The 26,458-nt window shown below is 37.5% G+C and overlaps 1 protein-coding gene across 3 annotated transcripts in view; it reads right to left on the bottom strand.

The window, feature by feature from the left end:
- Positions 1-24,906, bottom strand: part of p4ha2 (procollagen-proline, 2-oxoglutarate 4-dioxygenase (proline 4-hydroxylase), alpha polypeptide 2) — a 47,784-nt gene extending 22,878 nt beyond the window's left edge. For all 3 annotated transcript variants that reach the window (XM_038302222.1, XM_038302220.1, XM_038302221.1), the window contains exons 1-8: positions 24,868-24,906; positions 16,275-16,369; positions 15,216-15,312; positions 13,182-13,333; positions 10,672-10,809; positions 9,390-9,629; positions 6,455-6,651; positions 615-791 (exon numbers count right to left, since the gene is read on the bottom strand). In XM_038302222.1, coding sequence (XP_038158150.1) covers positions 615-791; positions 6,455-6,651; positions 9,390-9,629; positions 10,672-10,809; positions 13,182-13,333; positions 15,216-15,312; positions 16,275-16,350 — 1,077 coding nt within the window. In that variant the 5' untranslated portion in view covers positions 16,351-16,369; positions 24,868-24,906. The remainder of the gene's footprint in view (positions 1-614; positions 792-6,454; positions 6,652-9,389; positions 9,630-10,671; positions 10,810-13,181; positions 13,334-15,215; positions 15,313-16,274; positions 16,370-24,867) is intronic.
- Positions 24,907-26,458: the final 1,552 nt, after the last annotated feature.

Raw genomic sequence — 26,458 nt, 5'->3', positions numbered from 1 at the left:
TGTGTTAATAGATGTTGGAGTTGGCCTGTTTTTCAGTGTAGTCCTGTTTCTCTGACTGTGACTAACTGTATGGGCTCTCCAACATGGGAGCTGGCCCGGAGCTCGTCTGCCTGGCTGTGTGTTTCCTGGACGGGGCCGCCTGTGGAGCTAGTTGCCAGTTGTCTTTAATATCTGTACTTCTTTCTGTATGTCTTCTTCTGTCTCCTTAAACCCCAGTCGGCCTCGACAGATGGCCACTCACACTGAGCCTGGTTCTGCTGGAGGTGTCTTCCTGTTAAAAGGGAGTTTTTTCTCTCCACTGTCACTAAAAGCATGCTTTTTTTCATAAGAGCGATTGCTGAAGACTCAATGACGAAAAGCAAATAGAAATTGTCGCAAGAGCATTCCTTGCAAGTCAATGTCTGGGTGCAATCTCCAGGTTTTCCTAACCAATCTGACGGTATTGTCTCTGTAAAATGCCTTGCGGTGACAGGTGTTGTGAATTGGCTCTATATAAATAAACTGAATCGATCTGAAATGATTTGATTGAATTGACCCTATTAAGTGCTTTAGGTTACATGTTTTTAATATGCATTAATTGAATAAACTGTGCTGAATTGAATTGTTTATCTCACCCTGGGTTTTGCAATCTCTTTAATTTTCTCAATTTCTTCATCTGACAGCATTTCCAGGTAGCGAACAATATGGGGGCTGTCCCACTCATCCTCCTCCTTCATTGGCTTCAGCAGGAGACGAGGATTCTGATTACCATTGTGATACCGACAAAACAAACGACTCCGTCTTGCCTCAGTCTGAAAAAAAAATAAAAATAAAAATCGATAGGAAAAAAACAGAAGAGATTCAAGTTAAGAAATTAATTTCAATTTATTTGTATCTATCTTATAAGTGAACGATTAACTGAACACAGACTTAATTTTTGGATTTCACGCATATTCTTTTACCATTTTGGTGGAGGCAGTTGGATTCCTATGACTTTTCATATTTATCACAGAATGAGCTGATATTCTTGTGAAAGAAAAGATACTTTGCAGCGTCACCTGCTGCTTCCAGTCAGTCAAAATTGCTGGTCTACTTAATGTCTGGAGGCCAACGTTTGAGCTAGTGAAGCTTCTTCTAACAAATAATGAGCAAATAATCTTGCATGATTGACATTTGTGATAAAACAAACATAATTTCATCAGCCAGGAGTGGTTATCAGCTGAGAAATATTGGAGAGTTGTTTTGGATTTTCCCCCACAAGTCATCACAGGTTGCACAGACTTGGCAGAGCTTTTTGGCTGGATGGCAAAACCAGGATCATGGAAGGTGTTCTGTCAGAACAGCATACCCTGTCAGTAGGGTTGTCAAAAGTATCGAAACACAAAAAAGTATCGATACTGAAATGTTGTATCCGGATACAATACTCGTTTTTAAAAGTATCGATACAGTGCCGTCACCAGTGGCACCTAAGCAGTCATTCATCTAGAGTGCAGAATAGAGGACAATGCACTTTCTGAACACTGTGGGATTGAATAATTCTGTGCTCTTTTCAGTTTCAGACTCTTTTTTTTTGTAAGAGGTGCAGCTGCTGAGAATTATTTTTGTTTCTTAACTGGTTTGGCTAGCGTCATTGTTATGTGTGCAAAGCATAGCCAAGGAAGGAACACTTAATTTGAATTTTATAAGTTTTTTATCAAGCTTGCTTAATATTATGCACAGCATACAACCTTTATTGTGTTTATTTATTGTATTTTATTTATTAATGAAAATATTTCTGTAGACTTTTGGAGTCTTTGTTTTTATCCTTGTGGTATTGAAAATGGTATCGAGTATCGAATATTTTCCTTAGTATCGGTATCGAAATGAAAAGTTTAGTATCGTGACAACCCTACCTGTCAGACAAGCATACCATAGGCAATACGCATGCGCAAGACCTCAGATTCGCATCCGTCTGACACTAAGTGGAAGGAAGTCTACAAGGCCAGGGGTCTTCCACATTTTCCAGGCCAAGGACCCCCAAACTGATGGCGAGATGGAGCAGGGAGCCCCTAATTATATATATTGTATGAAATTGTGTTATAGCAAACTGGTCCTATAGTCATTCTAATACATAATGAGTAATGTAATGAAAGTAATTTCTCCCTGGGATTATTAAAGTATTTCTGATTCTAATTCCTTATTGATAGGACAGGTAATGTTAATGAAACGGTGCCCAGCTTGAAAGAGCTCCTGTGTGTCACTGAGTGTAGGGCTGGGCGATATGGAAAAAATACTATATCACGATATGGATTATTTTATATCACGATAACGATATATATCACGATATACCACAACTGATGTTGCATTTTATGTTTTCATAGTCCGTCAGATGGACAGAGTTGAAAAAAATCTTTCATCGCCTATTTTTTACCCATCATCTTGTTTCCTAATATGAGAATCCCAACCCCAAACCAAGAACACCAGTTATGCAATTTGCGGCCATGACAGTGAACAGTATAGAATCTTGGCTATTGCGCTGCAGTAATTAATCATTTAATATTCATTTGTTATTGACATTTTATAAAATTCCAAGGCCAGTTTTTTCTCTTGTCTTTCACTTACCTTGTTTTCCACTAGGAGGCGCCTCGCCTATTTAAGAAGAAATGTGTCTGCACTGGTAATAACTACATTAATTAAAATGCCCACATGTTCTACTGGATAGGAGTGTCAGTGTAGTTAAAAATGTGATCCATCATACGACCTGTACCACAATTATGGGTGTTTCAGTTGTTCTCTTTATTTTTCAGCAGTCACAAGAGAAACGTGCTGCACAGTTTAAAAACATGGAACACAACAGTACTATACAACAAACTATAACAAACAGTACACACTAATACACACAGTATGATTTACTCTAAAGGGGAAAAAGTGAATGCTACAGCACCTTTGTGTGTAAACACAACACTCACAGGTGCAGTAGCCTTCACTTTTCCCCCCTTCAGAATAAATTATAATATCAGTGAGGTCCAGTAATGGATGCGTATGCTGTAAAAGCACACAGTTCATTGGTGTAAGCATATTAGTAAAACCAATAATAGTAAAACTAGCGAACGTACAAAAGTGCATAGCAATGTCAGGCTCATACCTTGGGCGAGCATCACTCCGGTGTGGTCCTCAGGAAAGTACACGGTCTGTAGACACCGAGCGCGGAGGGTCCAGTCCGTGATAAGGATGGTGAGACTCATATAAGGCTGTGTTGCTCTACTCATCCACATGTCCGTAGTCAACGCATAATGCGTCGCACCACTGCGTACCTCTCTCTCCACTTCAGCCCGACAACTAGCATATAAGCCAGGCAGCTCCGCTTTAACGGTAAAATCTTCTTGGGTGTCCATCATTAATTTTTTTTCAAGCCAGAAAGAAATTTCACGGGCTCTCTCCATCAGTAATGTCGCAAACGTATGGTGCAAAGCCGCGTGACGTAAAGCGGTGTAGTGTCGCAAAACCACGTTCTCTACACATTATCTTTTTATTCTCTTTTTTTTTTCGTTATATACACTTAGAATTTGCATAGCAAAAACGCAAAATGTTATATTAACAGATTATATTAAAATGTATATTAGCAGTAATAATAATAATAAAGAAGTTTATCACGATAGAAAAAATAGAGGAGAAAGGTCACGATAGACATGTTTCTCTCGTCCTCACGATATATATCGCCATATCGCCCAGCTCTAACTGAGTGTGTGCATTGATGACTGAAAGACATCTTCTGCCTCCATATATCTGTTTACCACAGTTCGTTGAATTCATATTAATGTGGATTTAAAGACATTTAAATAGATAAAAAAAAAAAAAAGTCTAATCAACCAAAACTTTCGTGACCCTGATGCAGTACCTCCCTGTTGAAGACCTCCATATTAGGAGACTTTATTTATACGTGATATGATTAACAAAAAGTCGTAGTTGAAGGTAAACATACAGGCATACCAGAAAAGCATACCGAAATTTAAGTAGAATAGTGTATTCAAGAGGGATGTAATAAACAAAAAGTTTTAGTCTGAGCTAAACAGAATATAAAGCTACACTTCTTTAAACACAGACAGGCTTGCTTTCTTTGTTTGCGTACTTCGCACCCGGATGTACCAGTTGACCTGTCTGATTATCATACTGATCTGCAAATGTAACAGAAGTTGTTTAAATGTCCCTTTCTGCATGAGCACATACATATTACTATGGGTATACTGGTCTGACGAGGTATGCTGCTCTGACAGAACACCTGCTTCGCTACACATGCGACTGCCTTAGGCGCCATCTGCTGGACAGGGTGCAAAATTGCAGAATAAAAAAGAAAAAGTATATTACTGAGGTTTGGTGCTTTAGATTGTCTCTTCATGGAAATCGGCCACAATATTTTCCAACTTGGCCCATACCTAAAATGAAGCTACTATAACTTATTTTTCTTGAAATGAAATCTTAGTGTTTTGTTTGTTTGTTTGTTTGTTTTTTGTTGAAGATTTCTTTAACTGCTCATTGAGGTATAATTTTTTTGGGGATTTATTTATAACAAGTTTAAACGATATAAAAGTAAAAAATTTCTTTACAATGACACAAAATGGCAGAAAGAAAATAGTATTTATAAGGACCATTGAAAAAAAGCGCAACTTTTAGGTGCAAATTACGTGGAGAAACGAACAAGCAAACATTTCACCTCCATGTGAGTCTTCATTAAAAGTCAACACAGCATGATACCAACTAATCGTATATGACCAGAATCCGGTGTACCAGAATCTATTATCTTGACCTATTGGTTAAAAAAAAAAGGTAAAGCTTACTCTTGTTTTCACAGCATAGACAAAGTTCATTAAAAATCTTTTGGCCATTGCTCCATAAAAAGGCAGGCTGGATTTATACTCTTAAAGGAATAGTACACCCAAAACATGATTTGCCTTCATTTTCTACTCACCCCCATGCTGAACAACACTCTGGAGTATTTTTTTGATATTTCAAATGCATCTGGAGATCTGGGAGGCTTCTTGCTGTCTGCTGACATTCAAATAATGGAGGTCTACGGTGCCCGAGACAGAAAGGTCCATAAAAGTCCACAAAAAACGTGTCAATATCCCTCCATACTGCTCGTCCAATGTATTCCAAGTGTCCTGAGTGGGTAGCATCCAGAATTTACTCGAAACAAAGTCATTTAGAATGTTTTTAGAGCATAAACAGTAGTGTATAGGATTTCCTGAAAGCGCGTTCACGACGCTACGGAAACCGCGGCAGACCAAACCGGATGAAAGTGCGCATTTAGCTCGGCAAAGAACTCATGCTCTTCCTTAACACTGAAGTCCTCAGACATTTTTCTTTCGTTGTTTCTTTCTTTGCACAGGTAAACAGCACATTTCTTCTTCTACGCTTGCATTATCGGCAGAGCAGATGCTGAATGCGCACTTTCATCTGGTTTGATCTGCCGGCTTCCGTAGCGTCGTGAACGTGCGGGCGCGCGCTTTCAGGAAATCCTATACACTACTGTTTATGCTCTAAAAACATTCTAAATGACTTCGTTTCGGGTAAATTCTGGATGCTACCCACTCAGGACACTTGGAATACATTGGACGAGCAGTATGGAGGGATATTGACACGTTTTTTGTAGACTTTTATGGACCTTTCTGTCTCGGGCGTCACAGACCTCCATTATTTGAATGCCAGCAGACAGCAAGAAGCCTCCCAGATCTCCAGATGCATTTGAGATATCAAAAAAGTACTCCAGAGTGTTGTTCAGCATGGGGATGAGTAGAAAATGAAGGCTAATCATGTTTTGGGTGTACTATTCCTTTAACACAGGGGTATGTGTGAGGAACTAAATATCTTTTATGTGTCCTCAGGACAGCGGATAAAAGCTATTCTGCTAATTATTGTGTATTTTCATTGATGCTTAAAGCAGATATGTGAATTAAAGCAACACTGTCCAACCTTTATCCAGTCAATGTAGTACACCAGTATGTTCCTGGTCTAGCACCGCTAAAACCTTTTGGACCAGAAGACTGAGAAGAGGTGGTGACTCCCTCCATAAATAGGTACATTTTTGAGGGGAACATCCCACCCAGAACATAAATACACACCAAGTGTTGTATATTGACCTGTAGAATCTTCCCTTTTTCTTTTTACAACTGAGATAATTCTTTATCACATTGTGGCTCCCAGCTCCAGCTTCTTCACCTTCAACAGTCAACACTAAGGTAAGTCAATAATTGGTAGCAAAGGATTTCCAAGCAAGTCTGCAGAATTCACCCAGCCCTTTGCCTTTCAGACATCAGTTAGTGACAGAAACAAAACAAGAAAGAAAATCGATGAGGCCAATTGAGGCCTTTTCAGGTTGGCTCTAGTTTCTTGGTATAATACTGTTTTCACTTCTCTCTCTGATAGAGACACAGATGCTTTGAAAGGTCACTCACCAATAGGTTTGTACAATAAAGTGTAAAGCTCATCAATGCCTCACCATTTGTAGCCCCTCCCCCCTGCACAGAGCCTCATAGGCCTCTCTTTCTGGCAGATGGTCCTTAGGTCGAGTGTAGGTCCCAAGCTGGATGGGTTCTTCAGAGGCAGGCTGATAGGTTTGGTTCATCTCATTAAGCTGTTTGAAAAGCAGTCGCTCAAAGTAGCGAAGGTTTCCTCCTGCCCTCTCATGAGTCGGGTCTGTCAGTATAAAAAAAGAATAACTAACATTAGAAAACCTGCAAATCTGACAAGTGCACATTTTCATATCTACCTTACTTTTCTTTAACAATAAGTAAGGAAATGAGACTGCCGTTAGAAAATGCTAAAAGGGGTAAGAGTTTTTTTCCTGTCTTAAAAAGCTGTACTTAATTAAATTTGATTTTGTATATACTCTGTGTGTATAAAAAGACATAAGTTATAAGTGGCAGAAGTCTAAATTATAGTCTATTATAATCTGTCACTTTATAAGAGTTGCAATTGCACTATAAGAGCTTTATAGTGCAATTGATCAGAAATAAAACTACTATTTGAGAATCTCTTTTTTTTTCACTGATGTATATTTCAGTAGCCTTGGCCAATATTTTGTCTCAATCTTATATGTTTTCAAAATAAAGGAGAGAACTGTTTGATGTAACAAGTGAGCCCTCTTGTGGCAAATGTTAAACAGGCATAAATTCTGTATGGAAAAGTAACTGTTCAACAAATACTTTTCTGAGAGAATTTTAGTAGGAAAACATGCTTGACCCTTTAGTAGCTCTATAGTAACTTAACAAGGAAGAAAAACATTATATTTGAAAACTATTTTAATGAATTTAATGAACATTTATAACTCTACTAATAACAGTTAAGCTTTAAGAAAGTTTGACCAAAAATGTCACCTCCTAATACAAACTCAATTCAATCATCCTTTATTAATCCTAAAGGGAAATGCAGTTTTGGTACAGCCCATCCAATAAAAAGAAAATACCTAGAAAAACAACACATAGATATCATACAGGGGGGAGGTGTCCAAGGCCTTGCTACCACTATGGGAAAGTGGAGGGGAAAAAAAATTATATTTCACACTTTATCCTTAGCAGGATACATGCTAGGATAACTGGCAATATTTATTAGAGAAGGTGAAGTAAAAATGTTATAAAAAACTTGTGGCTTATGCTTGATCGAAGCTTTGAAGCATGAAGGTGTGCTCCTGTCATGTCATTTACACACTGCTAGGGTGCAAATACACTATATATAATAGATTTAGCCAAAGTTTGTTTTGGGGTTTCTGGGGAAATTGTACGGAACAGACAGACACCATCTGACCCTGTATCAAACTAATCTAAGCGTTTCTCCTGACAAAAGCAAACCAGTTCCTGTAGATGGTTTGTATTACCTCCAAAGCTATTCAGTGCTTTACATAAATGCTTCAAACAGGAGCAGCATCATCATCAAACAACACGCTGGTACGGTGATTCCATACTTCACCTTTTGGAAATGCTACATGTGTTGCAGCCTCATGATTTAGAGGCTGAAGTATAACCCCCTGAAGCTGGAACATATAAATATTTATATGGAAAAAAATGTTTATGGTTATGCTCTAATGTATAGGCTAAATTAAATAATTATTGATTTGAACATAAACTATACAATCAATACAAATTTAGGGGATGGAAAAAAAGGAAGCCTCTTAAAAAAAAGCTGAGGTTTTCCACAACACCTGAGCCATTGCATTTGCATCCTTTATTTGCTCAATGGCGCTATCAAGTGGACAATGCAAGATTATACTGACATAATTGTTTTTCCTTTTTAGAGCTTTAAGTTGAATACATAACTGGTCATTATGGAGAGATGAAAAAGTAGACATTTGAATATGGTGTCGGTGAGATCTTAATTTATCTTTATGATCTAATGGCGGGAGAAAATGGCAATAAATGGGGGGATGACTTCTTTGTAAATATGCTTGTGTTAGGAGGGACAATGTGGCAAATATATCACAATTTATTTCTCTGTCAGTGTGATATGATTTCGATATTAATATAAAGAACATGAAAGCCTCAGGAAAACTGCGAGGAAAGACCCAGAAAGATGCCAAGAAAGCTTAGAATTTTGAATTTGTTTTGCCACATCTATGAAGCTATAACATATTATCATTTTAGACATAATTGTACAAAAAAAAAACCACATAAAAATGTTATTTGGAGCTACACACTGAACAGATTAAATGAACATATAACCAGGAGTTTATCTCTATATCCTCATAATTCTCTACAAGTATTATTCCCTTTTTCAGTTTCTCCATTATTCTCTACTTTTTAAAAAAAATATCTTTAATCCCTGAATATTTCAAAACACTCCCATTAACTGAGCATTACATATCTGACCTAAAGGTTTGTGCATTATTAATATGGGTGATCACAGAAAGTGGAGATTGTCAAATCACTGTCTTCCTACATGAATCCCACATCAAAAACTTAAAAAATAAAAATAAAATAAAATACTGTTGGATTTTCTGCTGATTCAGTTCAGATGCACTGAAAGTGGAAGCGGAAAGCAGTAAGAAAAGTTTTGATGTTAAAGCTAAGTAATGTTATTATTTAAGCCAGAGTAAAGTATATTTATTTTTTCCCTCTTGTCAGTCCCTCTCACTTCACATGTAACCAAGGACACCACAGCTCACAATGAATGGCCTGCAGCTGTTCAGAGTCTGTGGAGCAGAAATCACAGTTTAAAACCACCGACTTTCAGAGTGGACAACACCCTGCTGCACTGGTGAGCACCGAGCAACAGCTTAACCCGGATACCAAGGTGGTTTGGGATTTGGAGAGAAAAACTACCAGTCTTTGCATCACAGTTGGTGGCTGTGATCATATTGTTTGCTGGGCTGGGTAGGGGCTGTGTTTATTAATGGAAACCGCCTTTTAGCTAAAAAGATGGTTTGTTGCCTTGTGACTTACCGATGGACACTAGCCGGCGTGTGAGCTCAATAGCTCGAGCAATGTCCCCCATTTGGTAAACAGAGTAGCTCAGGTAGTCCAGGATTTCTGCTTTGGGGACCACAGCTTCCTCTCCAGCATCCAGCTGCTTCAGAGCCTGCTGAAACCACAGAACGGCGTGGTAATAGTCGGCGTCATTGTAGGCTGTCTTTCCCATGTCAAAGCAATCGTCCACAGTTAGGACGGCGTTAGAATGAACACCTGAGAGGGAATATAAGGAAACTTATTCAATATTCCAATAATAGTGTCATCAGAAAACATTTCCCACAAACACATTTTAAAAAATGGATTACTTTTTTCCAAAGAAAATTTTATCTGTTTTAATTTAAGAAAAATGGACAGAATTAAAAATCCTGCCTTCTATCTGACTAAGAAAAAGTGCTTGGCTCTACCTTGACTGTGCTGTGGCTCTACCTTTCTTATACCTCACCCAATATACTTAGTAGGTTATTCTGAGATATTATTTTTCATTTGTGCTGCTATATGCTTATACTGCAAGAGGAAATACTGACCCCTTTACATCTCCCTTATTCTTCAGTGATTGTTGGCTCAACCTCTAACCTTATCATAGTAGCTTTATCTGGTAATTTCCTGTTTGGCTGTGACATCATCCTAGAGAGAAATATAAGCCGTGATGCTACCATCAACGTCTTTGTTTATAGATGTTGGAGCTTGGCCTTTTTTTCAGTGTATTCCTGTTTCTCTGACTGTGACAAACTGGATGTGCTCTCTTTCATCCTCTGACATGGGAGCTGGCTTGGAGCTCTTCTGCCTGGCTGTGTGTTTCATGGACGGGGCTGCCTGTGGAGATGATTGGCAGTTGCCTTTTGCTTCTTTTTCTATGCCGCTCACACCGAGTGTGGTTCTGCTGGAGGTGTCTTCCTGTTAAAAGGGAGTTTTCCTCTAAACAGTCACTACAAGCATGCTTGGTGTGAGGATCGCTTTCGAGTCAATGAGTCGATGCAATCAGCTGGTTTTCCTAAGATCAAAGACTTTGAACCAATCCAACTGTATGATCTGGTTGAATTGTTTGTCCCCTACAAAGGAATTGTAGGGGACAAACAAGGACCAGCCAAGGGCCCATCAAGGACAGTGGGGAAATTTTGAATAGCTACTACTGTAGATCAGCACATCTCTACTTTAATAACCAATCCAAACTCCTCATTTAAGCCACAGTCACTTTAAGTAGAAACTGGGGAGATTAAGACAGCATAAATCACACAGTTTCCAACCATTTGGTTACCTGGCAGCTTTCCTTTGGAGAACGCTTCTGAATCTAGTTGATATGTGTCCTGAAGACGCATCAAAGCCTTGGCAGCACCAGTCTGATCTTCAGCATCAGGAAAGAACTGCCTATGTACGGACATGTTGCTGATGAAGCCTGTGAAAACAGCGTGGCTCTTTTAAACAACAGGATCACAAATAGGGGATTTACTGCTTTAAAAAAGACAAATACCTTTATTTTTCTGTATAGATAGCAGAACTTGGTAGGTTGTTGATTTTTTTTTTTCTTGAAATAGAAGTTAGATATTACAACTGATTTTGTCAGTAAATGTAATGAAAATAAATTTCTTTAGGTATTAGTGGTCTCTATGTTTTTCGTGATAGACAGCAGAATATGTTCCTCTTATAGCCTTGGATTTATAGATCAAATATGTGATAGAAGAAGAACGTGACTGGCCGTCAGTACTGCTTGAACTTTACCAGTTGGATTTGTTACTCTGTAGTTTTATCTGTGGAGCAGTACTTTAGCAACCAGAGTCTGAAACATGAACCTAATGAGATATTTCTGTATAACTCATCCTACAGAACATAACAAAAACAATCCAATGGACTTTTTTTTCCAAGTTTGAAGACGTTTCGCTTCCCACCCACCCAAATGCAGGGGGGAAAAACATATCACCTGGGCAGCTAGGCCAACATTGCCCCCAACAACCCCCCTTTCAGAGGCATAGACCAGTATCTGATATTGCAGGCTAACAAAGAACCCAAATGACTCCTCCTTTCTAAGGGGCGGACCCATTCTTCTGGTTTGAAATTGCATCTTCTCATCTTCTCCAAAATAAGTTTTTGGGCTACTATATTAAGCTTCAAACTGAACACTAATTCTCACATTTTGAATAGAAAAAGCTTCCTGGATAGGAAGCAAAACGTCTTTAAACTTAAAAAAAAAGTCCAGTGGCTTGTGGATTGATTTTAAACTTCTTTCGTATTGGACAAAAAGTGCCATATTTAGATTATTTAAACAGAGAAATACATTTAAATTATTCATTTTCATCTAACTTTTACACGAAGGATCAAAGCTAACAAAAACCCCAAATAACAGCAGGACCAAAGATCAATATTGTTAGCATTTTCATAATCTATGACAGCTATGGCCTTTGCAGTTATAGGGAAGTCTGCTGATATGACAGTTGGGGTAAGCGACACACGAGCATTACCGAAGGAGTAGTCCGTTCACAGAAGGCTGTATCTAAGCAAATAAAGTTAAGTGGAAGAGAAAAGTGTGGTGGAAAATAGAGCAAAAGTAGCAACAAAAAAAACAGCCTTGAGAGGACTGAAGCACAAACTGAAGAGTTTAGTTTAGTTAGTGATTCACAACACATCAGCAGCAGCTGGAGTCAGTACAGTCCTGCACAGAGAGGTTTCTAGAGTATGAGCCAAAACTTTCACATTCCTAATATGTTTAGACGGTTGAGCAAAGAGAGGTGTCACACCTGACACCTCGATCGAAGCTCCCCTTTTTGGATGATGGTACGTTGTTTGATTGCATTAGTAGTAGCAGTGACATTTCAAAGCTTCTTGCTCTAATGGCCACGTCGACAGATTTTTTTTTTTTTTTTTTTTATTCCACTCATGCTCTGTTTGGCTGTCTCGAACAGATAAGAGCCTTTGCCTAAACATGCACACACACCCAAAGAGAGAACGCAGCTAAAATATGCTCAGATGAGGACCAGCTGCAGTCAAAGTTGGAAAGGAACCCTCGAGCAAAGCTGAACAGCCAAAGCTCTGATTGCTCCATTTACATCCCTTCTGGATTTCTGGGTTTTTTTAAGCAAAAAAATGCTGTTTTCTACATGAAATGAAATGTGTTGTATGAAAATGCTGAAAATTGAACAAGATTTGTCTATACAAGCTTTTAAATTCAATAAAATGTGTATCATGAAAGAGGATTAAGTCTAAAGGGCTGGTTATACTCCCGCAGCAGTGTGTCGCAGGGAGCTTGTTGCAGGTATGATGAAGACATTTTTGATTTATGCTCAATTTTGAAACGTGGTCTATGCTGTGTTATTCCACGCCACAAGGCAAAAGGGGACAATCACAAACTAGCTGTAGGTCTAGATACGGCCGAGGTGCTGAGGAAATATCGCAAGTTTGTGCGACAACCGGGGGACATGAGGGCGATCCAGGTGGAAAAAGGGTCCCAGCGTTCTCGCGCAGCTCGCTCTTAGCTGGTCCATCTTCATGAGTCGTTTTCCGCAATCGAAACAAACAGGAGATACGCATAGTGTAGAGCGGATGTAGATTGCACCAATAAGAGGTCTCCTGTCTGCAGCACTGTCTGCAGTCACCTACAATTTGGGGGAGGTGCAGCTGAGTGTCTGAGGAAGCGGTGTCTCAATGTTCACTGCGACACCTACGCAGACGACCAAGTTTCGAAGTATAAGTCAGCCTTAAGAATACTTGGTGTAACTACTAACTGTGTCACATAGAGGCAGAATCATTCTCCGGTGAACGGAGATACTTTCTTACCATCCGATGGATTCTGAAGCACCAGGTTCTCCAGCTCAGACCACTCCGTGTTCAGCCTTTTCATTAGTTTGTAGGCGTTCACTGGATGGGCCAGATAGCCCTCAGGGTCAGACGTGGATATTCTGGTCAGAGCATCAAGTTTGCTAGCCCAACTAATAAACAAAAAGAAGGTATTCACAAAGATTCCAAAAAGAGCAAATTAATTAAACAGAAAACATATCTTAAACAGTGTTAAAATGGGACTAAAATGCATTGAAAAAAGAAAAGCCTGTTTTCGTTAAGAAACCAAGGTATGGGTTTGTACTGTAGTTAATTAAACTACAATACACATGTTTACACAATATTGATACATTCTGTATATTTCTGGGTGATCTAATTTCCGTAGGTTTCAGGTCACCAGGATTTTCCTGTTCTCTGGTTTATACCCAATGACAACAAAACATCTAATGTTGGTTTTCTTGCCTCGTTAATAAACTGAAGGTACGCGGAGTAGATGTAGGGCCCTATAATTTATATATATTTATATATATTTATATTTATATCCCTATAAACGGAATCGCGGAATTGGCAAATTAACCCAGAATCTAGTGTAAACGCGGAATTTCAACATTTGACATGAAATTCTGTTTTTTAGTGAGAGAAGAACGTATGTCAGGGGGAAATGCACACCGGGGGATGCAAATCTTGGTGACACAGATTTGCATCCCCCGCTCTGTCATTTCCACTCACCCTCCCCCATCAAAACATTGAAAAAAATGGCGAAGCGGCTCTCCACAGCTCCCCTTTCAGCGAAAAAGTTGAGAAACACTTGCTTACATACTTGTTGTATTTTGCCTTGTTTTTTATGCACTTTAATGTACTGTATAGAAAATATGATTCTTTATGAAATACTTTATAATTCTGAAAATGAGAGGTCCTATTTTATTTTTTTACTTGAAAAAGCTAATGGAGCACTTTTATTTATAATCTTTGGTTTATAACCATTAATAATTTGTAAGTACTTAGAGTGCAGTGTTATGTTGCATCATGCAGTAAAAGTACTGAGAAAATGTGTTTTTTTTACCTCAATAAATTTCAGGTCATTCCTATTTTATTTATGTACATTTTAATTATTCACATTAAAAGCACATTCTTTTTACGACTGAAATAACAGTAAAGGGTAAAAAAACTGAATTCGCAAAAATTGAAACGGAAAAAACGGAATTTGGGAAAAAATAAAAAGGGTTTTATGGGGCCTATAGATGATCAACTGCTCTCATTTAGAAAGATGCTCCAGCTGAGGTGCGCACCTCTTCCTAACATCAGACCTTGGTAGCTTCTCTAAATAATGCTCTCTTTGACTAACCTGTGAGCTTAGGGACACAGTTTAGTCCTGATGTTCTTTTTCACTGTTGGAGCCTTAAGGATCCTTTTAAAGGAAAGCTCCCCCCATTGTTACTCCACTGTAAAAACCAGGCACAGGTCAGACTGAAGAACTAAAGATGAGGCTTTGTAGTGGGAGGATGCAAAGCAGCCTGATCCTTATTGGTTGATTAGTCTCAGTATTTCGCCATTTTGCAGTTCGTACACAGCATGAGCTTTGTGTTTTAGTTTGCTAATAGGCCGTTTAAAACCTGTCACCCGTACTAGATAAGGTGGTGTTTTTATTTAAATATTCTGCCGTAATCTCAGCTGTAATTACACTCAGATCAAATGTAATTTTTGACAAATTAAGAGTCTTCTAAAGGTAATATGTTGCACTGGATTTCCTGCATAAGTAAATAAAAACAAAATATCATATTATTTAAGATAATGCTTTTTGTCGGTCTACCAGAGAAAAAAATACATTTTAATACGTTCAGGTTGGAGGTTGTAACATGACTTAAACTAGTGAGGTTTTATAAGTGTGAGCACTTTAGAAAATACAGTGTAAAAAAAAAAAAAAAAAAAAAGGAACTGTCTTCTTAAAATAAGAAAAATTAAAAACTTGTAGTACATTACCTTCTGAACTACTAGGTTCAGAGGGTAATTTTTAAGTCACAGTTTATGAGGTACCTTTTGACCGCTTCCAGCTTTGACTCCTCAGCTTTGATGTATTCCCTCAGAGACTGGACCAGCTCCTTCTCTGTGTAGATCAAATTAGTCATTTGACCTACAGAGTAAAAAAGAGATATAGAGAAATATATTATTGGTCAGTTGGTGTAAAAACAACTTAATATAGCACCATCACTTTGTCTTTAGGATTAAGGGAAAGATGACCTACTTCATCCAGTTTTTGATGTCTTTATCCTTTTTTAACGACTTTCCTTTTGGTCAAATTGTTTTACTAGGTTGTAAAATAAATCCAACCTTTGATACTGTACAGCTGTGACAGTGTAGGAATATTAAGCAAACCACAGCCTAAATTAATCCAAACCCTCTTAAGACTGTAGTGAATATATCAGCAAGGCATGCGAGTCTGACTAACTTAAGGAGGAGAAAGCAAGCGGGGAATAAATGCAAGCAGTGTAATAAATCAGAAAAGAGCAAATGCACATTGGACAATATACTCTTTCATCCAACAGGATAACAAATTAAAGACGTATATAGATAAACTAAAGTAAACACACAAAACAGAAGGGAAGTATAAACCATTTTTTTAATAGGAGTTTTATCTTATTTTAAGATGACATCAAGAGATTACTTCACATTAAGCAGCTGGTATTTAAAATTATGTATCTTTTAAACAAAGTGTCATTTTCTAATCTAAGCTTACTTAAAACAAATGCCTGATCTCAAGATCCCAAATAACAAGCAGGAAACAGCTTGTGCCATTAAAAACTGCATGTATAATTCATGGGCGTGTTGCGGGCCATCTACTGAGATTGTTTCCCTAATTGATACATTTGTTTAATTAATCTATTAATCAAATATCTGTTTCTTCACAAAAAGAAAAAAAAATCGTTTTGGACAAGGTGGTTTTCTTCAAACCTTTCACCAATTATAATACTCCTAAAATAAAGTTAAAATATTTTTAAGAGGAGGTATGAGCAAAAAAGGCAAACAGGAATAAATACTTAACATTTAAAATAGCCATCAGAATAGAAAAAAAGAAATAAAGTGACTATAACCTACCAATGGAGGTGAAGACTTCCCCATGTGTCGACCAGCAGCACAGAAAAATGCAGATCAAAAACAGAGAGTTTCTCATTTTTCCCCGCTTCAGTAACCTTTAATAACAGAAAGACATAACTCAATAAAACACCCAATACTCAACGTATATATCATAATTTACTTTTAAGTATCCATGACAGGCTATCTGATCAGGTCTCTATGAGGAATGTCCTAAAACCAAGACTTTTTGTTCATCTACTGTAACTAAACTGTTCAGCAATCAGGGATACTTTAGAAGCTCGAGCTCTAAAAAGGTCTACAGCACAGTGAAATAAACCCGTCTACTTGTTATTGGGCTCTTTTTTATCATATGCAATGTAAATAAATCCCTGGGGGTCTGTTTTCATCATTGTTCAATCCAATTAAGAAAAAGCTAAATTTCACAGGTTTAAAGTTGCAACTAAACAGTTTTTTTTTATTTGAAAGGAAAAAGTTCTGTACTGCAAATATGTTGGCACATTAAAGCATAACTTTTTATGCTGCATTAAGGTGCAGCTGATGCAGAAATCATAAAAAGAAGAGAAATGGAAACATAAAAATATAAAAGTTGAATGTAGTTCTGATAAAATGTCTTCAGGACTTTTTCTTTAGTTGTGAATAAATGTGGAGTTGTTTTGCACAAGGATACCATGTTTCTGTACTGTGTTTAACACAGTATTTCCTGTTAATTCAGTCATTAGTAGCTGTTATGTCTGCTTCTCAATAAAATCAACAGGAGGCGGAAGGAGCAGTTAGAAATATTTCCGATTAAAAATGTGTTTGATCTACAAGAGAGCTGAACATGAGATATGCTACGTTTTCTTATTCCATTGTTCCCTCTTGTGCAGAGAGAGAAGTCTGTTTTTCCCACATGTCTATCCAATGGCTAGTCATAAAAAGGCCCACACTCATTCCAACTTCCACATCTGAAACACAAACGAAAATCATTACCAGGAAACTTCCAACGAATCAGAAAAAGCTGAGTTTCAGTTCAAGCAGCTGTGAAAAATCTATCGTTTCTGAGTAAAGGCAATGTTTTTATCGGAAGCTAAAAAAATTTTATCCGGGGCCAGAAGCAATACGGTCTGTGTGAGCTCTGTGGAACAGAGAGAGATGCTCCCTCAGTGATGTCTCTTCACTTTCGCCTCACCGCCAACCTCAGTAATGATGCTGCATCAACCACACAAACAAACACAAGCACAGTTGTCTGCACAACTGAATAGTCGAAGAGTGAAAAAAACAAGGCTAAATAAAAGGCAGAAATAGGTTGATCAATGGTTCTAAAAAGTTCTCTAGTTAAAAAAAAAAGCTATTTCATAAATAATTGAGTTGATAAAGGCAAAAGCTCTAATGTACTATGCAATTAAAACCCTTTCAGAGGGTCTGTTAATGATTTTATCACTTCTTAAGTAAATACCGATGAGTCAAAAAATGACCCAAGAAGTTAAAAGAATGGTAAGGAAGTAAATAAAAAAAATGTATTTTATAGATTTGAATGAAGGTACATAAACTCAAATTATGTTGGCGAAAAGAGTTTATAATCGCCGTTTTTAGCTTTAATGTCTTTACGATTATAGTTATTACAATGGAATGTGCCACAGTGGGCGTGGACATGTGAGAGCTGCAAAGTATAAGACATGTCAGAGAAGAAAAGGCCTTTTTCAACAGCTGCTAAGCTAATTGATGTCTAAAACTTTAGTTTTTCATAGATATTTTAAATAGGGACAAAAGAAACGTGCAGAATTGTACAGAAAATATTCAGGATACAGCGTCCGTCTGATTGCATCTCAATAAGCTGGAATATAAGTGGAAAGACTCCTCCTACCCAGATGCACCACAGAGCGCCACAGGAAATCATTCCTACCTGTGGTCATCAATCTCTATAACGCCTCCCTCAAGTGATTCAGGCACATATGCATAGATATACGTACAGATATATATACAGAAGAGCTATATGTGTATATATATTTTATCTCTTTTTATTCTTAGTTTTTTTATCTTTATTTTATTGTATAGTTGGATGTGTGTATATATCATGTAAAACTGTAACTTGAGTGTGTAACAAAAGTAATTTCCCTCTGGGATTATTAAAGTTTTTCTGATTCTGAAGTCTTTAGAATCAGTTAGAGATCAGACACAGACTGGTGTGATTCTGTAACTACACCTTACATGTCATGAAAACCCAAATTATTCGGAAAAATGTAAATGAAACTGGGCACTTGATCATCACACACCTGTATACACAATACAGTTCACTTTTAAGAAATATACGACACTGATGTGTTTTACTACTAATCAATAATCAAGAAAGTAGAGTTGTTAAGCTTGTCTGTTATATTCTTAGTCTCTCTCTCTGTTAGGAGCATTTTTAAGCTGAATGGTTTAATGAAATACTCCTTGCCCTAGATTATCATTACCACAGTCCCGAGCTGGAAAAGTAGTGACCAAATCCCCCCAGTAATTTACAGCCAGAATGATTACTCAGCTCAAACAGAGTCCCGCCTGTTGCTGCACGCAGCAGCTCCATGTGGCATTCCTGAAGCACAATCCTGCTTCAGGGATTTCTGGGCTCTAAATCTAGCTTTTCGTTTCTGTAAAAGGTCCAGAGGAGAAACAGGTAGCGGAGGTGATGTGAAAGACAGACATGTTTGGCTGTGTTACCAGACAACCTTGGCCTGTGTTTTAAACAATGAGTCACGCGGTGTGAAAATAACTTTCCATGTTTCAAGCTCGCCAAGAGCTTAATATTTGACACACGATCCTTCAAGAATGAACCAAAAAAAAAAGGTCAGGATATTTGATTTCCTAGGATAACCTTCCTGGATCCATTGCACAACTAATCAATTGGGATCAAAGCTTTGAACATTTATACAACATGGGTTAATGTGGCAGAGATCCTAAGGAAACAGTGTTTGCTCCAGAGGTAAACTCTCTGACATCTGTAGCAGAGGAAAGCAGAAGAACATGAACACTCTGTCCAACAGCTGCCTTTTCTTCACTCTAGGGGCCAGCTGGGAAAACCATTCCTCTTATTTAGTGTCTGGTAGTGTCATAGTACCCCAGATCCGTCTGGGTCTCGAGACCATGTTTTAAGGTTCTTGGTCTCATATTTTTCTTTTCCATTATTGAAAAGTATTTCAAACAGTAGAATCAGTTAGAGAGATCAAACACAGACTGGTGTGATTATGTGACTTTTCCAGCATTTTATTGCCATTACACTGTAGTACAGAGTAACGAAATGAACTTACTGCGTTTAACCCATCCCCTTGGGGAGCAGTGGGCTGCCATTGTGCGGCTCCAAGGGAGCAGTGTGGGGGTTAAGGGTCTTTGCTCAGGGACCCAGAGTGGCAGTCTGTGGGAGTGGGGCTTGAACTCAGAAACTCAGGATTCCAAGCACAATGCCCTGACCACTAAACCACCACTCCCCAAAGTCTTGGGCTTGGTATTGACAGCATTTTTACGCAGTCCTCCATCGGTCTTGGTCAGGGCTGCCTACAGGGCGGTCTCAGGTTTTTTGAACAAGACCAGGCAGGACTGTTGCTGATAGGTTTCTCCATACCTTAAGCTGGGCATACACTGTGCGATTTTGAGTTCACAGCTCACAATGTATGTGCGGCACAACGCTCTGATGCAATCTACCTGCTCACACTGTACGTCTAAAAACCACGTCGGACTCAGCTCCGCAGTGAGATGGCACTACTCAGACTTGTCTATCCGGATGCCAAATGAGTAGAGGAGGAATATGAAGCTCACTAGAGTGGAACTTGCTGCCTTGGCAATTTGTGCAATTTTGTGCTGAAAGCCCTAAAAAGAAAAGGCAACGATGTATTTGGACAAAGACATGGCTGAGCAAATGTGGCTACTACGGTCTGTCAATTTTACAGAAATAACTCCATTTCGCCTGCACCCCCGCCATGCTCCTGTGTTTTCTGTGGTTCGTCTGAGAGGAAGAAGAAGAAGAGTCCTTGTTTGCCCATGTCCTCTGAGCATTTGCCCAAAACGGTTGACTGAAAATCAAACCTGTTTGATTTTCTCCCGACCTCACAATTCCTGATCGGAGGTGATCGTGAGAGGCTGATCACCCCTCATGACCCCTTTACACAACACGACGCACGATCAGGCTGAAAGTTGGCCCGATCGGAACATTCTTGCACGACTGGAAGGTCGCCCAGAAAAGGGCAAAAAAAATGGGACAGTGCAAGCCTTTACTGATAACATTTCAAAAGAGAACCTCTCAAAAAATGGTCAAGTGTGTCACTGACTGACACACATGCTGCACATCTCCCTGAGGGTAGAGAAGTGCGAGGGGACTTGGCTACACTCAATAAAATGAAAGGGAAAGACTAATGTTCAAAAATGTTTACAAAAAATATCTTACTCCTCTCTACTTCTGTTACCAGATATAATAATAAAATTGCAATTAAATATAACCACAATATCAGGGTCTTCAGATCTGTTACCGGAATGATTTTTCAGCTGTGTCGCCATAGGAGTGATCAGCTGATGATCTGTAAAAAGAAAACCCGCTATATTGAATACAATGCTAGTGTCTAGAGGATAAGGAATAAAACTTTGGCTGATAAATGTGTTCCTGAGGAGTTTAAACGGATCTAATGTCTTCTATGGAAAATTAAAGATCAAGGGGAAAGAAGAAAAGTAATAATCAAATAAAAGAGGAAGTGTGTAATTTCAATGCCTACAAAGAGAACTTTTGCTTCAATTCTCAGTAATTTTGGAAATCATAACTTCTGCCCCTACGGGCTTTCATTTTCACATGGATCCAGCAGAAAATGGAAGCTAATAAAGAGGACCAGCGTAACAAAAGCCAACGTGCAGCTGGTGAAGAAGCCGGCAAGAAAATAAAAAGATTAAAGTTTGGCTAAATCTGACCTAAACTATTCGACTAAAAGGGAATAAGTTGTTATAGTTTTCATGGAAGTGAAGACATGATCCAAATCTACTAGCTAGCTAGCTTCTAGCGCCCCTCACAGTGTGTAAACAGAGAGAAATGAATGTTAAACAGATTCTCTATGACTGATGGTAATCAGTACATTAAGCTGACATGAAGACCACTTCTGTATACAGCCTGACTTTTAATGATGGGTGTAGTTGAGGTCAGCAGGAGGAGAAGGTAACAGCATAATGGTGTAAACAGGACCAGGCCACCCTTCTACTCCCAAACATCCTTTACCTACAGAACAGTTTGACATTTAGACCTGTTTTATGCTTGATTCAATCTATAAGTGTCTAAAAAGAACATCATTTAAGGAAATATAAACATAGTTTAGATTCAGAGGTTTAGATCAATTGGTTAAGGGTATACAGAAAGAAAATATTTGCTGCATATTATGAATAAATAAATAATCTAAATAAAAGCTCTGATGCTATTTAAGAAAATTACCTAAAGGTCTATAAAAAAGGCAATGAAAAAACTACTTTCACTCCCACAAAACTTTGCTTGAGGTGTTTGAAACATCCCCTTTTTGTTTTGTTTAACTTTCTGGATACACTGCACTTTTTATTTCTCAGAAAAAATTAGTTTTTCCCATATATCGAACACCATGAGGTCAGAAATCTGTAACCCAAAATTAAACTTGTTTATCTCATAAATGTTTACAGAGTGGGACAAAAAAAACAACTCTATAGCCATCAGACTAAAAACTAGTTTCAGTTCAAATATCATGTTTTTAATAAACTTTTTTTGATGATTATTCACACATTTAAGCCCCAAACTGAACACGAGTACAGCAATGTTGTCCCAAACACATTTCTTTGCCATGGCAACGCACTGAAAAAGACAGGAACAGAAAAATACTCCATGTTGGGCCTGATTTGTTTTATTATTAAAGGAAGCAGGATTTTATTAAGGTCATTTTATTCTGCCTACAAGCTGTATTTCTAAAGTCATCCTTCTTGGGTTGCATGTCATCCACCTTCCAGCCTAATCGCTGCTGACAGATTTATGCCATCTTTTCTTCCGCTGCTCCAGTGGCTGACACAGCCAATTACTATCATTGTCATATGATAAAAAAAAAGAAGAAAAACCAGGTCACTAAAAGGCATCTCTCATTTACAAACTGGACTCTAGGTAACATTATAAGCCGAAGCCTGAAAGTGGACAAAGACCTAGGCTTTTTAATCAAAGCTTTTAATCCTCAAACTATTTTAAGAAGGATGTGATTTGATCTAAGATTACTTAAACAAAGAAAGTGGAATGATATTTCAAAAACAGGCTCTCTTTCTCTACAAGAAAACATTTGGTTGGAATTTTAAAAGCTTTGCTGTAGGGGTGTAAATAATCCTACTATATTTTGCCCTCCTCAATTGTTCCAGCTTAATTTATCAGTTTTACTTGCCCTCTTCACTTAAAAAAAAAAAAAAAAATGCACATGCATAACCCTGCTCCTCAGACGGAACGCCTATTAAACATGTGAGAGAGCACGCACAAGCCCATTTCTCTTTGTGCACGTTCTGTTTAAAGCTGCTGTTAGCATCGCTCATACAAGCTTACTTTCGAAGAGAAGATTTGACATTTTATCAGTATGTCAGACTCACCACCGGTAAGTGAAAATAGGCAACAGCACGTAGGACGGCCTTACGTAAACATCATCAGAATTATTTATTCTGATGATCCACCTGGAAAAAGAACATCCTCCACTACACCTTTAAAGTCGTAGGGAAGCGGCTGTTCCAACCATCGCATTTCTGAATTCTCCCGAGTGGTGCCCGAATCTACACAAGTGAATAAAGTGATTATAAAGGGGGGGGGGGGAATTGTTGTGGCAGAAAGTTCGCAAGCAAGTTTGGCTGTGGACGATTTGTCGGAAGCATCTTGCTAACCAGTTAGCAACTTAGTGCTAGTGGGTTCCCAATGGGAAATTACATTGGGACCAAGTAGCACTTAGAAACACTGTCAAGGAACGCTATGGACAGCGTAAACATGTAAGAGGAGGAGAGTTTTGTGTCGTAGGTCTTGGATGAGTCTCCTCAGTCATACATTATTTTATTTAGAGGAGGAAAGTGGGACTAAGTTGTTGTGGAAGAGGACGCCAGGGTGGCAAAATCTTGGTTTGTTGTAGAAGGCTTACAGCCATGTTTAAGCCAGAATGTTAAAGCTGCTGAGTAATTTCAAATATGTCACAAATATATAATATTCCTTAATTATGAATAGTTTATTTTAAATGTTTTGGTAGATATGGATGTAACAGCTAACTATTTCAGTTGTTTTTTAAAATTAAATTAGGGTAAATAAAATTTAAAATGTAAAACCAATAATACCATTTCTCAATTGCAAAAGAATCAATTTAACTCAAATTGCATTGACATTTCACTTCATTCAGTGCAGAAACACTGGCCCCACTTGCCCCTCCTATTGTCTAGAACCACCCCTGCATATACCACCCCAGCTGATTATTTATGGTCCCAATCTGCAGCCTACTAACAAAAAAAAAGTAACTAAATTTTATTTCAGTTTAATATGGGAAAAAAAAAACAATCAGAATTCTTAGATTAAAGTCATCATTCTGAGATTATGAGATTAAAGTCTGAATTCTGAGAAAAAAGTCTGAATTCTGAGGGGGAAAAAAGTCTGAATTCGGAGAAAAAAAAAGTCACAATTCTGAGATTAAATTTAGAATTCTGAGATTAAAGTTAGAATTCTGAGATTGAAGTCAGAATCCTGAGATTAAAATCAGAATCCTGAGATTAAAGTCAGAGTTCTGAGAAAAAAAGGTCAGAATTCTGAGAAAAAGGACAGAATCTGAGAAAGAAATCTGAGATCAAAGTCAGAATTCTGAGATTAAATTTAGAAATCTGAGATTGAAATCAGAATTCTGAGATTACTCTGAAAAAAAGTCAGATTCTGAGAAAAAAGTCAGAATTCTGACGTTTCCCCATACTACACTGAAATAAAATGTAAAAAGCAGTTAACTTTTTTTTTTCTAATCCTTTCCGTTGCAACCCATACGCTCCTTGACCCTTAAAAGAACTGCTGTAATCGTTGCTAAGGAGAGTTTTACTCACTTGTACCGCTTGAGTATTAAATTCGTTTGTTTTACAGAGCAAAGAAAAAAATCCTCATCACCATCGCTTTGGACCAGGTGACGTCAGCCCCGGTCAGTCGCTTCTAGAAAAATCCTAATATACAACTGCTTTGCTTCTGTTAAATCCCCCGTCTGCCTGCATGAGCTCCCATTTCATTTAACAATTTAAAATTGTTATTTCACTTTAAAACATCTGTGTGTCAAACAATGCCACCCCGTGAGGTACACCGTCAGAAAGTTCGCGCAAACTTTGAAAACTTTCCTCCCGTCCGCTGCGAAACATCTTAACGCAACCGCTAAACTCGATCTTTTTTAACGACTTGAAACAAACGTCCGAAGTAAGCAACCGCCGTGCCACATAATAATTTACCAAAATACATGTTTCTTGCTCTATAATGTTCAGTAACAACACGAAACATTGCTAGTTGGACTCCCTCATAACAACCATCACAGCGTGTTCTGGAGGCAGGAGGAGATCAGTGATGTAAAGACAAGCTTGTATGTCAGAGAATAAGCTTATAATGTCGGCTTACCTTCTGTTAACCTCTAGCGTCTTTAAAAGGGAAACTGTCACCCTTAAACTGTCACCCTTTCTTGCGTGGATGAAAATTAACCCTGTGCCCCCGTGGAAGTGGAGAAGGGATAGTTTGGAACCGCTGCCACGTACAGAACAAGACTGGAGGGCTGTACCTTAACTTAAGGAAAAGACGCGCACGGGAAATCTATAAAGACATTATGGTGCATTTGGGTGCACCTCGTAAATCTCAAAATTGAGATTTCACTTCGTGAAGAAAAATAGAAGACCCTATATTTAAAGCGTATTAATTGATAAAAGTAAGGTTCACAGCGAAGTTAAGTATTTTTCTTTTATTAGATAAAATAAAGTTATTCAAACAATGAAACCTCTTGTTTCCGAACTCAGTAATTTACACGTTATACAATACAATTACATAGGAATTAAAATACAGATATCAATATAAACAGCTGGAATGTTTGTTTGTTTTTTTTACTCACAATATTCAACATAACATTTCAGCTGCAAAGCTTGTTTAGGTTTTAAAAAAAACACTAATTTTAAACAAAACACAACATTTATAAAAAAGACTTTAAGTGAATGATTAAAAAAAAGGAAAACAACATCTGAAATTTTGGTAGATTTTATTTTTTATATTTGTAAACATTTAAATATCTGAAAAGATAAAGAAAAATTGGTTGATTGCCAAGCTCTTAAAGTATGTGTTTTAATATATCATATCATTTGCTGTATATTGTAGGATGAGTGTTTAGACATTTATGTATTTATTTATTTATTTATTTATTTATTTATTTATTTATTTATTTTGTGATGCAAAATAGGGCAGCATTTAACTGATAGAAGGAAACAGTTCCTGAAAGCAGGATCAGGTGTGAACAACAAAAAGCAACCGATTCTTTTATTTCCATTTTTGTTTGTGATTTCTTTTATTAATTTTGTTTCCATTATTGCTTTAATTGCAGTAATGGAGAAACTTTTGAGTTTTTTATTTTTATCATAATTAAGTACTTTTTTAAATCTGTGTTAGAATTAAGGATGGTTTTAAATCATGTCAAAATAAAAGCTGGCATACTCTAACATTTCTATATTTTCTTGATCAGATGTTTTGTCATACTTTCTGTTCTGTTGCATGCTTAATTTAATATCAATGCTTTCAATGTTGTTTTTATTTGTCATTTATCATTTTTTATTTGTTCATTTTTTACTACAATTTTAGATGTCATCAAACCTGTTTGTATTATTCTCTTCCATTTTTTCCCCCAATCCCTGTTTTACTGAAGACTCATTATTTGTTGTTAATATTGCTATTAATATTAGATGTAATAATAGTAGTTTTATTTGTAGTTTTAGTTTTATTCATTAAAAGAATTATTTAATTCGAATTTAATTCAGTTCAGTTGCCTTTATTTGGTATTAATTATCCAGTTATTCAAAGTCATCTGAAGTTACACTATAAAACAAATAAATCCAAAATATATAAAAACAAAAAGTCCAATTTATCATTTATATGCTCTTTTGTTTCCAGAAATATGCTATTGATGCTTACTCAGACAACATTTATTTCCCTCTTTATTGCTGTTTATATTTTA

Source organism: Cyprinodon tularosa, unplaced genomic scaffold, assembly GCF_016077235.1.
Source record: "Cyprinodon tularosa strain WSP-4 unplaced genomic scaffold, ASM1607723v1 ctg484, whole genome shotgun sequence".
Lineage (NCBI taxonomy): Eukaryota > Metazoa > Chordata > Actinopteri > Cyprinodontiformes > Cyprinodontidae > Cyprinodon > Cyprinodon tularosa.
Note: the sequence above shows the minus strand (reverse complement) of the source record. Positions and strands in the feature narration are given on the sequence as shown.